Here is a 15946-nt window from a genome sequence, read left to right as displayed (position 1 = left end):
CATTCACCACATCTGCCACCTCCTCCTGCAATGCCATGGCGGATGCGCTCCTTGGATGTGGACCCTGGCCGGGGAAGACCTGCTCATGCCTCTCGTCCACGGCATCTAGTAGGTGCTGCTGGTCTTTCCTGCGATCGCCCAGCGATGTGCGCGTGCGCAGGTTCCCACTCATCCCGCTGATTTCAGGCTCTTTGGCCCCTGGGTTTTTAATGATACTCACGATTGTGACCTCTGCATTGCCCAGAATGCGGAGATTTGGATCTGAAGCTGAACTGGGAAAACAGTCGGGATCTAGAACAGTTTTCCCACCAATTCAGCGCTTTTGGGAGAATCGTGGCCAATATTTTTCACTGTATACTAATGCACGTGACAGTAATAAATCAAATCGAAAGTCTGATGACTGTGGGGAAGAAGCTGTTCTTGAGTCGGTTCAGAGTTTTATATCTTTTTGAAGGAATTGCTCATTTGGGAAGATTTAGCATCCAGCTGCTGTGCAGCTTGCTCTGTCCCAAGCCCCGCCCCATTATCACAAAGCTGCTCAGGTATGTTAATGAGGCTGAGCACATGTAAATTAGGCTCCTGAATATGTTAATGAGGGGGCTGGTCACGTGCCTCCAGCTGTCATTCACCCGCCGCGGAGGCTCCCGGGACAATTCCAAGATGGCGGCGGCCGCGGCAGCGCCCAGTGGGATGAGCTCGGGGGGCCCGTCCCTCACCGGGACCCTCAACAAGAAGAAAAAGCCCTTCCTTGGCATGCCGGCGCCGCTGGGCTATGTGCCAGGCTTGGGCAGAGGGTGAGTGCCACCCCCCGGTTTTTGCTTTTCCTTCGTGGCGCGGTCTGTAACAAACGAGCAGCAGGGGGATGAGGTGCCTCATACCAGGCAGGTGAACTGAACCCGGATACCCATTCTCCGGGTTAGGCCCTGAGATTCAAGCAACGAACTCGATGTAACTTGTGTAAATGCCACCACGGACCCTCATTTTGGCTAATGTATGGGTGTCAGCTGCATTTGGCTGCCTGGCCCTGTTCTCCATTCTACATGAATATAACAGGATATTCCACAGGGTAATAAAGGAGATCCAGTCCCATCCTATCCCTTCTAATGTTCACACTTTGCAACAGGATTCACAGACTACGTGGACACCAAGGAGTTAGAAAGTGGAACATGTTGCACCTGCATCAAGGGCACAGTGCACATCAGTTTCAGCACTAAAGTGCTGACCTGAAAGGAGGCCTGAAATGTTGAGTCAGGCCATTTCTTTAAGCGGTCAGTGATGCCATTAAGTCTGCTACAAATATAAATGAACATAATCAGGAGGTAGTGGCAAAATCACTACAGTAATCCAGAAGCCCAGGCTAATATTCAGCACGGTGGTTAGCACTGCTGCCTCACAGCGCCAGGAACTCTGGTTTGATTCCTGGCTTGGGTGACTGTCTGTGCGGAGTCTGCACATTCTCCTCATGTTTGTGTGGATTTCCTCTGGGTACTCCGGTTTCCTCCCACAGTCCGAAAGATGTGCTGGTTAGATGCATTGCCCATGCTAAATTCTCCCTCAGTGTACCCGAATAGGCGCCGGAGTGTGGCAACTAGGGGATTTTCATGGTAACTTCATTGCGGTGTTAATGTAAGCCTACTCATGACACTAATAAATAAAAATGATAAAAGATTTCACATCTGACCATGACAGTCAGTGAAATTTACATTCAGTTCACAAATTGGGAAAAAGACCTAAAACCTGCTAATAGTGACATTGAAACCATAATCAATTGTTGCACAAACCTATCTGGTTCACTAATGTCCTTTATTGAAAGAAATCTGCCATCTGGCTTACTTACATGTGTCTCCAGAACCACACTAATGTGGTTTACTCTCAAGTGTCATCTGAAATGACCTCAGTTGTATCAAACTGCCACAAAAAGAAATGAAACTGGACAGATCACCGGGCGTTGCCATAGACAATGGCAAACCCAGTTTACTAACATCCCGGGGATTGTACCAAAATTGGGAGAGCTGCTCACAGATTAAAGCAGTAGCCTGACGATCATAATTAGAAAATAAAAACCCGGACACCGATGTCACAATGGTATACAGCCTGGAAGGAGTTCCCAACGTTGACTGTGAACCCCATGAAATCTCATGGCACAATTCAAACATCGGCAAGGAAATGTGCTGACACAATAAAAGCTAACACACTGTACGCCTTCTTAACGACCGGCACGGTAGCACAGTGGCTAGCACTGCTGCTTCACAGCTCCAGGGACCTGGGTTCGATTTCCGGCTTGGGTCACTGTCTGTGTGGAGTTTGCACATTCTCCTCGTGTCTGCGTGGGTTTCCTCCGGGTGCTCCGGTTTCCTCCCACAGTCCAAAGATGTGCGGATTAGGTTGATTGGCCATGCTAAAATTGCCCCATAGAACATTACAGCGCAGTACAGGCCCTTCAGCCCTCGATGTTGCGCCGACCAATGGAACCAATCTAAAGCCCCTCTAATCTACACTATTCCAATATCATCCATATGTTTATCCAATAACCATTTGAATGCTCTTAATGTTGACGAGTCCACTACTGCTGCAGGCAGGACATTCCACGCCCTTAGTGTCCTGAGATGCATAGGTTAGAGGGATTAATGGGTAAAATATGTAGGGATATGGGGGTAGAGTCTGGGTGGGATTGTGGTCGGTGCAGACTCAATGGGCCGAATGGCCTCTTTCTGTACTGTAGGGTTTCTATGATTTCTATGTAACGTCATGGACTGATATATCCCTAACTCGATGGGCTGAATGGCCTCCTTCTGCATTGTAGGATTCTATGACTCTACGTTAACCTTCAAACTAGGGGATTTACATTTGTTCAATGAAGAATGCAGCTGGGCACGCCAGGAGCAGCATCAGGCATACCTAAAAATGGCGTATCAACTTGGTAAAGCTATAACACAGGATGGCTTGCATGCCGAACAGCTTAAGCAGCATGCAGCTAAGTGATCCCATTACCAGTGGATCAGGTCTAAGCTTTGCAGTCCTGCCACATCTATTTGTGAATGTTGGTGGACAATTAAAGAACTCATTGGAGAAGGAGGCTCCATCATCCTGAATGATGGGGGAGCTTGGCACATCAGTGCAAAAGGCAAAGCTGAAGCATTTGCAACAATTTTCAGCCAGAAGTGCAAGTGAATGATCCATCATGGCATCTTCCTGCAGATGCCAGTCTTCAGCAATTAATTTCACTCATTATGAGAGTAAGAAACAACTGAATACTGCAAAGGCTATGGGACTTGACAATATTCTAGCAATAGTATTGAAGATGTGCTCCAAAGCAAGCTGTGCCCTTGCAAAGCTGTTTCATTACATCGACAACCATGGCATCTACCTGGTAATGTAGAAAACTGCCCAAGTATATTCTGTTCACAAAAAGTATAACAAAGTGCAACTTGGCCAATTACTGTCCCATCGAGTTACTCTTGATCATCAGCAAAACTATGGAAGGTGTCATCGACAGTGCAATCGAGCGGCAGTTACTCAAAAACAAGCTGCTCACTGATGCTCAGTTTGGGTTCTGCCATGGCCACTCAACTTCTGAACTCATTGCAGCCTTAGTCCAAACATGGACAAAAGAGCTGAACCCAAGAGGTGAGGCGAGAGTGACTGTCTTTGACATTAAGGCAGCATTTGACTGAGTATGGCATCAAGGATCCCGAGCAAAACTGAGTCAGTGATAATTTTTAAAATCATTTATGGGAGATGGCTGTCTCTGGTTAGGCCATCATTTATTGCACATCTCTAATGGCTCTTGAGATGGTGGTGGTGAGCTGCTACTTTGAACCACTGCTGTCCCTGTAGCTGTTCGGCAATGAGTTCCATGATTTTGACTCGGGGATAGTGAAGTAAGACTGTGTTCCCGAGTCAGGATGGTGAGTGTCTTGGAGAGGTGGTGGTGTTCCCATGTGACCTCGTCCTTTTATACGGTATTGGTCGTAGGTTTGGAATATGCTATCTTGGTGAGTTCCTGCAATGCATCATGTAGATGGTACACAAGGCTGCCATTGTTTGTCAGTGGCAGATGGAGTGAATGTTTGTGGAAGGGGAGCGAATCAAGCCACCACGGGATTGCTAGCCTCTGTCCACTTGTAGCAACTATATTTATATGGCTAGTCTAGTTAAGGCACTTGTATTACTTGTCAGTCCAAGCCTGGAGATTGTCCAGGTCTTGTTGCATTTTGATACGGAATGCTTTGGTATCTGAGAATTCGCTAATGGTGCTGAACATTGTGCAGTCATTAGTGAACATCCCCACTTCTGACCTTATGATGGAAGGAAGGTCATTGGTGAAGCAGCTGAAGATGAGAAACTCTTGCAGTGATATCCTGGAGCTGAGATGGTTGACCTGCAACCACCACTACTACCTTCCTTTGTGCCAGGTATGACTAACCAGTAAAAGGTTTTCCCCCGATTCTTATTTACTCCAGTTTTGCTAGGGTTCCTTGATGCCATACTTGGTCAAAAGCTGCCTTGATGTCAAGGGCAGTCACTTTCACCTCACCTCTGGAATTCAGCTTTTCTGTCCAAGTTTGAACCAAAGCAGTAATGAGGTCAGCATCTGAGTGACCCCGCCAGGACCCAAACTGAGCATCAGTGAGCAGGTTATACTGAGCAAATGCTTGACGGCACTGTTGATGACCCCTTCCAACTGATGATTGAGAGTAGAATGATACTGAAGCAGTCCATGCCCATCTGCATTAAGACCTGGGCAACATTCAGGTTTCGACTGATAAGTGGTAAATAACATCTGCGCCACACAACAGCAATCCCCAAAAAGAGAGCTTTCCAGTTTTTTTTCCCCCCATGTCATTTAATAGCAGTACCATCACTATCAACATTCTGGGGTTACCATTGACCAGAAACTGAACTGGACCAGCCATATAAATAGAATGGCTACAAGGGCAGGTCAGAGGTTGAGAATTCCGCAGAGAGAACTCACCTCCTGATTCCCCAAAGCCTGTCTATCATCTACAAAGCACAAGTCAGCAGTGTGATGGAACCCTCTCCACTTGCCTGTATGAGTGCAGTCCCACAAACGTTCCCTCCCTCCACCACGAATGCACAGCGACAGCAGTGTGTACCATCTGCATGATACACTGCAGCAACTCACTAAATCTCCTTCCAAACCCGTAACCTCTACCATCTAGAAAGACAAGGGCAGCAAATGTATGAGAACCCCGCCACCTGCATGTTCTCCTCCAAGCCACACACCATCCTAACTTCGAGCTATATTGCTGTTCCTTCAGTCACTGGATCAAAATCCTGGAATTCCCAATTGTATGGCACTGTAGGTTTTGGCACAGAGGTTAGCACTGCTACCTCACAGCAGCAGGAACCTGGGTTCAATTCCCGGTTTGGGTCAGTGTGTGAAGTTTTCACATTCTCCCCATGTCTATAGGTTTCCTCTGGGTGTTCCGGTTTCCTCCCACAGTCCAAAGGTGTGCAAGTTAGGTGGATTGGCCATGCTAAATTGCCCCTTAGTGTCAGGGGGACTAGCTGGGGTAAATGCATGGGGTTATGGGGATAGGGCCTGGGTAGGATTGTGGTCGGTGCAGACTCGATGGACCGAATAGCCTCCTTCTGCACTGTCGGATTTTACGATTCTATATACCTACACCACATGAACAGCAGTGGTTCAAGAAGGCTTCTCAAGGGCAATTGGGGATGGATAGAAAATGCTGGGCCTAGCCAGCAATGCCGACTGCTCATGAAATAAATCAAAATATGTATGAAAAAATCAATTATCCGTCCAGTTGGTTTAACGTTTTTGTCACTAGTAGGCTTACATTAACGCTGCAATGAAGTTACTGTGAAAATCCCCTAGTCGCCATACTCCAGCGCTTGTTCGGTACACTGAGGGATAATTTACCATGGCCAATCTAGCTAGCACGTCTTGGATTTCAAAAGTCAGTCCTATTTAAGGGGCCTAATGTCTTAATCTAGAATTGCTGAGTTTTGAATTATCCAATTGTTTCCTCCACTTAGATCAGCCAATCGAGGGATAGTATTTGGAAAATGCTAATTGCTGTGTCTTAGCACAATATGGGGCAGTGCCTTTGCCCTAATGTGCATCAGCAACGAAGCAAGTATTGTTAAAGCACATTTAACATAATACAAGGTCAAAATGTGCTTCATAGGAATATTATTGGACAAAGTATGCCATCAGACTGCATGAAATATTAGAACAGATAACCAAAAGCTTATTCAAAGAGAGAGGCTTTAAGCAGCATCTTCAAGGAGGATTAAGTGGCTGATCTGTTTAGTGACAGAATTCCAGGGCTTCAGACTTTAATTTTCATTCATAGCAAGGGTCTCAAATATGGTCTTAGTTCACTGCTTTCTCTGAACATCAAGTATTTCTGTTGAATGGCACTTGTTTTTGCCTTCCTCTGCATGTTAATGAAGTTTTTGGGAAATTTTGGTGCAAGTTTCAGTTTAACTTGTTGGTTGCAGAGATTCAGGAAATTAATTTGAAGCGTAGTCACTGCTGTAAGAAATGTGAGAGCCAAAATGTGCACAGCAAACTTCCACTAACAGCAATGTGATGATCACTAAAACAGATTATTTGGCTGCATTGATGAGAAATAATTATTGATCAGTACACCAGAGGTACATCCCTTGTCTTTTTAAAAAATCTTCTGCGTTCAAATGAGGACTAATGAAGTTTCGGTTTAATGTCTCATCTGAAATACAGCACCTCCAGCAGTATATCACTCCCTCAGCCCTGCACTGCAGTATCCGTCTTCAACCCTTTTTGGTATAATTCTCGTAAATTTGTGCTGTATACTCTCCAAGGCTTTGCTTGGGTTGGATGCCCAAAAACTAAATTCATTGGGTGGGATAAAATGTCAGGTTCTACATGTTTCTTAACAGAAACATAGTCAGGTTTTCTCACTAGAAGTTCTGACATTGTCAGAAAAGAATTGGGAGGCATGATTTGCACTTTTTTCGAGTGGGGCCTGATAGACCCTTTAAAAATGGTGCTCCAATCTCAAAAGTTAAGTTAAAGGCAACAGATCCTCCTTCAACAGATATCAGGACCCCCGGTGGACAAAGAGAGCATCTCCAACCCTTGCATGCAGAAGGGCACCCTCCCACCACCACTCCGAGGCACCTACCCATATGCACAAGCACCTCCCCCATAGCGCGAGGACTTTTGATGATATTTAAGGTCATGTAATATCATTCAAATTAAAAGACTGTGAACCTGATCACGTCATCGCCGGGTGGGTGGGCGAGTGGAGAGCAAAGGAAGATCACAATCCAAGATCTTGCCGGCACCAGTCCTGTTATGGCCCTTGCATGATTTAGCATCCAAAACAGAATTTGCACCCACGGTGAACAGGCCCATAAAATCGCATTCAGTATTTCAGTTGTACTGCAGCCTTGGTTCAGCACCACCTGAAGTTGAAGTGTGGAGCTCTGTTAAAAATGAAGCAATGGCTTTAAGTTGATGACATTTATTAATTTAAAACAAGGTGTGAACAAAAGATCCCTTCTATAAAAATACAGATAATTTGTGTTAATTTGGAGAACGACCTTCCAAACTCTGCTCTTGGGTCACCTGGGGTATATAGTATTTAATCCATATTCTCATGAATTAGAGTATACCTCATTTGACTATAGGCTTATCTATCAGTGAGGCAATAGTAAGAACATTGCTTTCTGAATTTCTAGACAAGATTCCGAGAGAGAAAATGAAAAATTAATAAATACCAGTAAATAGCCCAGAGCTGGTTGATTAGTTTTATTAAAGCAACACTGTTTCGAGATACTTAGTCCACAGAGCCACCAATTATCCACAGTGCTTGCAGCCACATCAACGTAACAATTCAAATAGCAAAAGCAAAATTGGATCAGAAGTGTTGTGTTAGAATTGTGACTAGACTTGTAAAACAAAGAATGCGCCCTATGCGAGCTTTTTAATAATGTATGCGTTGATATCAACATAAATGGGAATGTGTTCCCTGGGTTTCATGAATTGGATAACCAGGTTATGGTTTTGATTTAGCTGCATCAAGTAATATTGTAGAAAGGGGGGGTGTGTGCCCAGTATGGGGTAGGTTTACTGGCAATAGTTAAAAAGCATTGAAGTATTTAATCATGAAAACATAAGATTAGGATTTTCTAATTTATCATGTAGAAGACATATACCAAGTTGAAATAAAATTAGAAATAAAAGACCTCTCCCAAAAGATAAAATTACTTTTGTTAGACAGAAAACAGCCATATTTAAGCAATGTAACTGTGTTGACCACCCAAGGCAAAATCAATGATGAAAGATGCTTTTTGCAAATATTCTGGCTAACTTTGCATCCAGAGGAAGAAAAGCTAATGCTAAATGATAATACTGCTCCACTTTGGTTTAATGCAAATGTAACATAATTTTGTGATCTAGTTGTTCATTCAAACCTTGTACTTGATCCAGTGCTACTGGTTTCACAACACGTTCTGATATTGGTCCTGCTCGAGATGCCAATGACCCAGTTGATGACCGTCATGCACCACCAGGAAAAAGAACTGTTGGTGATCAAATGAAAAAGAACCAGGCAGATGATGACGATGAAGATTTGAATGACACCAACTATGATGAGGTGATAATAGTGTTATCTGTATTTAAAGTAATAAGTTAAAAATATATTTGCCTCAGTAAATGAAAATTGAGAAGTTATGACTGGAATTACATATTTATAAATGGTGTGGGAAGCCATTTACCAATGTTTACTTTTGCTTTTGTTTGATAGTTAGCCTTTTCTTACTTGCCACCATTTTGCAAAATCACTTCTAACATTTGACCTTCTATAATTTTCAGTCTTTCCGATATTGCTGCCATTTACTGTATTCTGAAACAGCCAGATTTACATAGACTTTTTTATGCCATGGCTGTTGGTAAAAGCTGAGCTGTTCAAATCCCAGAAGGGAGTCTCAACAGCTGCCAAAACATGTTTTGCAATTTGTATTATATGAGGAGTGGTTCCAAAATCTGGAAATGATGTCCCCAGCTACTTGTGATGATTTTATTGTAACCTAAATGTTTATTAAGAAATAAAAGAAAAAAAACAAATAGAATTACATTTAAACACAAAAATGGCTTCACGCTGTAAATGGTACTTTAAAACTGTTCCAGAAGATCTTAACTCCCTCCAGAGGTAACCTTCCCCTTTTCTCTTCAGCAACAGATTTTAAAACTGATTGTAACTTTGTTTTCTCTTGGGGTGTCCTCTGAGGCAAACTGCAGCTGGTTCTTCAGGTTTGGCTTTGCCCACACTCTTTCTGGAGTTCTGACCAGCTATTGCTTCTGGGAGATCTAAACCTTACATGGTTTCAGTATCTCCTTAAATATGTTACTTCCCTTTAATCTTCCCATTGTCTCACCCCGTCTCTTTAGAAATAATTTCTCTCAGAACTGATTTAATTAACTTCTTTATTCTAGATCTTAGGATTTAAAATAAAAGTACAGTCACCCTATCTTTACTTTCTACAACTTTTTTATAACCTGTATATATTCTCCTTTGAATCAAAACAACCCATTCAAATCTACTCCATTTCTTGCATTTGGTAAGTATCTGTTTGGCATCTGTCTTGGCTCATTACCATAACGAACTCACTTCTTATTGTTACCTATCAGTCACCCTGTCTCTTACTCCAATTGCCATACTTGCAACCCCCCAACAGCTTTCCTTCCAGTGCATAACAAATATGACAAACCTATTACCAACACAAATGTGACCGTTTATTTTTGTGACACTTTGCAACACAGAAATTGGCCAATTAGCACAACTGATCTATGCAGGTGTTCAGTCTCCTTGCTAGTCTTTTTCCACTCTAATTCATTTAACCCAGCCATCATATTCTCTCTTTTCTCCCTGGTGCACTTATCTACCTTTCCCTTAATGTATCTATACTATTCATCTGAACTACTCTGATACCACATTCCATATTTTAACCACTTAAAAGGGTTACACGCTTTTCATGATTTCTTACTAGATTTTTTTGAGGATATTCAAAATTTAAAACACTTCAGTTTGAATTCCCCCATAACTGAAAACATGATCTTTATGTTTACCCCCTCAAATTTTAAGAGACCTCCATTGGGTCTGAAGTGGCTTGTGAACCTCTACTTCCTGACCCTCTGCTTCTCGACCCCATTTGAACTCTTATTTTCAAGGAATATGTGACCTCCTTATTCCTCCTAAAAATTGCTCCACCTCACACCTTATTGAAATACATTTGCAATTTATATGGCTGTTTTTTCGCAGTTTACTATAATCTTGTATTTTGTCACTGTCTTCTTAGAATTAACTGTACCTGTATCCTTCCCGCCCCAATTTGATGATGTCTGCAAATTTTGAAATTGTGCTGCTGATTGCTGAGTCTGAATTGTTTATGTAAAGTGGGTCCAGCACCAAGTCCTGCAAAAATCCCACTTCCTGCTTTTTACTAGTCTGAGTAACTATCTTTTAGCCCTTTTCTTTTCTGTCGCCAGCTTGCTATCCATTCTGCTATGGTGTCCTAATTCCACATGCATTGGCATTAGTCGTGACTCTAGTATCCTTATCAAACACTTTTGAAAACCCAAGCTTAAAAAATGGAAGAGATGGGGTAGTACCTACTGTGACCTGAAATGTTAACTTTGTTTCTCTCTCCACAAATGCTGTCTGACCTGTTTAGCATTTCCAAAGATCTTTACTTCTCTGTTTGATTTCCAGAATCCGCAATATTTTGTTTTCATATTACATCTACAGCATTACCATTATCCACTTGTTCTGTTACTTTTTTCAAAGAATTCAATAAGGTTGATCAAACTTGACTTTTCCTATTAGAATCCACGATGACTTTTTAAATAATTATATTTGGTTTCTGGATTTCAATTACATCTTTGAGTAAAGATTCAATTCCATTTGCTATTAGCCCTGATGTGCTTAAATGAAACCATTGTAAATTCGGCACACCTCTTTGTTACTTTTTTTTCCAAGTAAATAACAAAACTTTAAAAAAGTCCTTATTTTTTGATTATTTTCACAACTTTAATATCTCCAAAATATCATTTTCTTTTTAAGTTTAATGGGTATGCTGGAAGCTTGTTCTCAAGTGGACCCTATGAAAAAGATGATGAAGAGGCTGATGCAATCTATGCTGCATTGGACAAGAGAATGGATGAAAGAAGGAAGGATAGAAGGTATGAATTTACTTATAGCATAGAAACAGACCCAACTAGTCCATAGCAGCTCCACTTCAGCCTCCTCCATCTAACTCAATCAGAATAACCCTCTTGCTTTCTCCCTCATGCTTCCTTTTAAGTGTATCGAAACTAATTACCTCAGCACCCTCCTGTGGAAATGAGTTCTACAATCTCACCACTCTCCTTGGTAAAGGTGTTTCTTTTGAATTCTCTTGTTTGATTTCTGAGTGGAATGACTCTTAATATTAACTGCAAAGCTGATGCAGAAGTCTTCAACCTTTTTAAATAAGATATAACATTCTGATTTAATTGAGTAGCTAGATTCCTGTGGCATATTCGGTGAGTTGTTGAACCAGATATGAAGCTTACACAAAAAAAAATTAGTTCGCGATACATTACACATTGTCAGACTAACATTCACTTGATCATTGATGGCTGGGCAAGTTTACAAGTGTGTTTTAATTGAAAGTGACATGTTCCTTTTGTTAGTGACACCGTCGTCTTAAGAGTGGTTAACTTTCTTTCCAAAAGATCAACACTGACATCACTCCAGACAAGACACATAGAATTGAACAGTGGATGAGCAGATGTTTTGTTTTACGCAATGCGTCAACGTAGCAAGAAAGATTACAACACAGTTGGCCTGAATCTTTCTCCATTTCTGCATCAAATTTATGATGTATTACTCCTTACTGTTAACCTTTCATGTATCCTATTTGTTATATAAAAAGGTCCCCATAAAAATTAAACGCAGTGGCAGTTTCAAAATAGGATTTGATTTTAGAGACCAAATTTTCTTGGAATTAATTATAGGAAATTTATTTTAAGAATCTCATAGAGTCATAGAGGTTTACAGCATGAAAACAGGCCCTTCGGCCCAACTTGTCCATGCCGCCCTTTTTTTTAAACCCCAATTGCCCGCATTTGGCCTATGTCAGGATCGGATCGGACCGGCAGGGCCGGATCGGGAATCTATTTAATTATAAGAATTGAGTGTAGGTGTTTTCTCTTCATATTTGTTCATTTTTTTACATTCTCTTTCAACAGAGAGCAGCGTGAAAAGGAAGAAATTGAAAAGTACCGTATGGAACGTCCAAAAATCCAGCAACAGTTTTCTGATCTGAAGGTAAGTTCTTCTGTCTTTCAGCATAAAACTCCATCTCTAAAAACTTTTTGTATGCCTTTTGGCTCTTTGTTTAATTCTCTGTACAATGGAACATCCTAGCTAAGACCCTGAGTTCAGTAGCCAAGAGCCCAGGTGGGCTCTCTTTCACTCCTGTGAAGAAAGTAGTTTGCCTCAGCTTAAAGTATCATGGCTGAAATTGAGAGCCCAGGTGAAGTATAGTAAATGTGGACCAGTGTTCTATCGGTTTGTCACTTATTATGCTTGGAGCCTAATGCACTTCTATCTCTTGATTTGTAAGTAAATTATGTTTTTTTTAGGAATCTTTTGATCTTTATATGACTTTTTTTTTAAAAAATGCCCCTTCAGAGAAAACTGTCAGAAGTTACAGAAGAAGAATGGTTGAGTATTCCAGAAGTTGGTGATGCACGTAACAAACGTCAGCGAAATCCTCGCTATGAGAAACTGACACCTGTACCAGATAGTTTCTTTGCCAAGCATTTGCAAACTGGAGAACAACACACATCTGTGGATCCCAGGCAAACGGTAATATAACCAAATATCAAACTATCACTATTCAGGTGAACAAGAATATCCAAAACTGAATGATAGCAAAAAAAAGTAAATTTATTGGCTAGCATTGTGACCTTATTGCTGATTATTACTCTGTATTTTAATAACATTTTTTACATTGAAGAATTTAATAAACTGATGGAGATGGATCATTGTTCTATGGATGTTATAACAGATATGAGACACATAAAATGATCTATTAGCAGATTTTGAAACATGTCAGCGATTAGACTGTATCATCACAGTGCTGAATTATGCTCGAGTGGACATGGGATTGGTGCTGTAGTGCGCATTAAAGCATAAAACTAAAAGGAAAAAACACACAATTACCAAAAAAAGCACAGATCCTTGTGAATGGGAAAGTACAAAAAAACAGCACGGTAAGAGCTACAGAAAGGGAATATGGAAAGAAACTTGCAAGGGATTTCAACATCAGCACAATGTTTTGATTCCATTCATGAACGAGGATGGTCAGAAGCAACGTGGATCCCTAGAAAATGGATGACGGGACTGAAGTCTCCAGGCATGCTTGCCTCTTCCACCCCGCTAAGAGTATTTCACTCCAGTGGGTTTACAGTAGGTTCCCACTTTCGGGCAGCTAGCGGCCCAACCCCACTGGAGTGAAGTGGGGGGCAATCAGGGCTCCCCCATAGGATTGAGCAGTGGGGGGAGTGTACCAATGCCCTGGGGCACCTTGGCACTGCCCATCAGACATGGGGCAGTGCCATAGGGGCAGGATCTTGGGGGTGGGGCCAGATGGGGCGGGGTTTAGTGGGGTGATCGGTGGGGAGGGTCCCGCTGCCATTCAGCAGTTGGGATCGGTGGGGGAAGGAGGGAGGCCAACGATCGGGGTTGGGGTGGGAGGCAGCCTGCTTGGGGGGGGCTCAGGGCTGCTGTGGGGAGCTGGCCAGTGAGCGATCGGGAAGCCAGCAGTGCGGGGCCACTGCAAATGCGCCGATCACGACGCTGACAGATCAGCGCATGCGCAGTGACCCACTCAGAGCTATGCTGCTGGCCTCTCAAGCAGAAAGAGGCTCGCCCACTGATTTTCAGCGTGTCTTGCGCTTGTGCACCCTGCAGTGCACAGAGTGTGGGAGATTCATTTTGAAACACTCGCTGAAAAAAACAGCGTGATTAACTCCAGTTTTCACGCGAATTTGACACTAGAATTCTTTAGGGAGAATCGTCCCTGTGGTGTCTCTCGATGACCTGTGTTAAGGCATTAATAATTCACTGTATTCATTGGCAATTTAAACAATGGGTGAGAAAGCCACACATCCAAAGTTGTCGGTGACACAAACATAGAGGATATTGTAAGCAGTGTCGATGAGGCATAAAATTACAACGCGCTATTAATAGATTAAGTGAATGGGCAAAACTGTCAAATGGAATTCACTGTGGGCAAATGTAAGGTTTTTTTATTCATAGGATGTGGATTTTGCTAGCAAGAACAGTTTTTGTTGTACTTCCCTAATTGCCCTTGAAATAAGTGGCTTGTTAGGCCACTTCAGAAGGCAGTTAAGAGTCAGCCTCATTACTGTGGATTTGGCATCAGAGCAGATGAAGATGGCAAGTTACATTCCCTGAAGGATATTAATGTACCAGATAGGGCTTTTTTTTCATGATAGTCAGTGAAATTCTCATGATCTAACTTTCAATTCCAGATTTTATTCATTTAATTTAAATCTCTCTATGGATTACTAGTGCAGTGACCACCACTGTGCACTAAACAAACAATAACCACTCTCTCTACTCTCCCCCCCCCCCCCCCCCCCGCCCTCCCCTGATCATGTTGGACCTAAAAAGGATAAAATCAGATATTTTCTAATCAGTGAAAGGCTGGAGCAGTGGAGGTCCAAAGAGATTTGCGGGTCCAGATACACATCATTAAAATGTAATGAAGAGGTACAGAAAATAAACAGAAAGACTGATGGAATGTTTTTGACTTGTTTGCACTATGCGCCTTTTCTATATTGACTCAGCAATTTGCCCATCACTTTCTCGAGGGCATCAGTGATGCCCATATCCCAAAGTAAATTTTAAAAATATGCATTAAATGTGAAAGTATATTTAAGCCTGTTCAAATTTACTTGAATGTGCTTCTCGACGCAGCAATCTAACAATGGTTTTTTTCTTATAATTTTACTTTAACCACCAGATGGCAGTGCAAGTATTGGCATCTTTGGCATTTAAATTAATTAAAATTTGGCGTAATTTGTACAGAAAGGATCGGATCTCTTATTACAGTTATATATTCTTCATGATACTCCAGTGCAGAGTTTGATAAGTGATGTTTTAATTATAGCAATTTTCTGGCTTGACATCACCGTACCCTGGTGGCCTGAATACACCATACCCAGGTGGAATGACGCCAGGTCTGATGACACCTGGATCAGGAGAGTTGGACATGAGGAAAATTGGTCAAGCCCGAAACACCTTGATGGACATGAGACTGAGCCAAGTAAGTGAGCGACAGTCTGGTTAATTTAGTCATAAGAATAGAGAAGCAGAATATTTTTAAAACTTTGTGAAACTTGTTGATGCTCGTAGTTCTGGGTGTACTCATAGCAGGAACACAAAAAGTTAGCATGCAGGTACAGCAAACAATTATGAAGGCAAATGGCATTTTGGCCTTTACTGCAAGGGGATTGGAGTACAAGAATAAAGGAGTCATAGAGGTTTACAGCATGGAAACAGGCCCTGTTCCATGCCACCTAGTTTTTAACCATTAAGCTATTCCCAATTGCCTGTGTTTGGCCCATATCCCTCTATACCCATCTTACCCATGTACCCATCTAAATGCTTTTTAAAAGACAAAATTGTATCCGCCTCCGCTGCTACCTCTGGCAGCTCATTCCAGACACACCACCCTCTGTGTGAAAAAATTGCCTCTTTGGTCTCTTTTGTATCTCTCCCCTCTCACCTTAAACCTATGCCATCTAGTTTTTGACTCCCCTACCTTTGGGAAAAGATGTTGACTATCTAGGAGTCTTGCTACAGTTGGCTTTGGTGAGACTAAACCTGGGATTCTG

General features: G+C 42.2%; 1 protein-coding gene across 1 annotated transcript in view; it reads left to right on the top strand.

The window, feature by feature from the left end:
* Window positions 1-640: 640 nt before the first annotated feature.
* Window positions 641-15946, top strand: part of prpf6 (PRP6 pre-mRNA processing factor 6 homolog (S. cerevisiae)) — a 56719-nt gene continuing 41413 nt past the window's right edge. The window contains exons 1-6 of the mRNA XM_078236549.1: window positions 641-794; window positions 8465-8630; window positions 11097-11215; window positions 12266-12344; window positions 12711-12887; window positions 15220-15375. Coding sequence (XP_078092675.1) covers window positions 661-794; window positions 8465-8630; window positions 11097-11215; window positions 12266-12344; window positions 12711-12887; window positions 15220-15375 — 831 coding nt within the window. The 5' untranslated portion in view covers window positions 641-660. The remainder of the gene's footprint in view (window positions 795-8464; window positions 8631-11096; window positions 11216-12265; window positions 12345-12710; window positions 12888-15219; window positions 15376-15946) is intronic.

Source organism: Mustelus asterias, chromosome 20 (assembly GCF_964213995.1).
Source record: "Mustelus asterias chromosome 20, sMusAst1.hap1.1, whole genome shotgun sequence".
Taxonomy (NCBI): Eukaryota; Metazoa; Chordata; class Chondrichthyes; order Carcharhiniformes; family Triakidae; genus Mustelus; species Mustelus asterias.
This window is presented reverse-complemented; position numbering and strand designations above follow the sequence as displayed.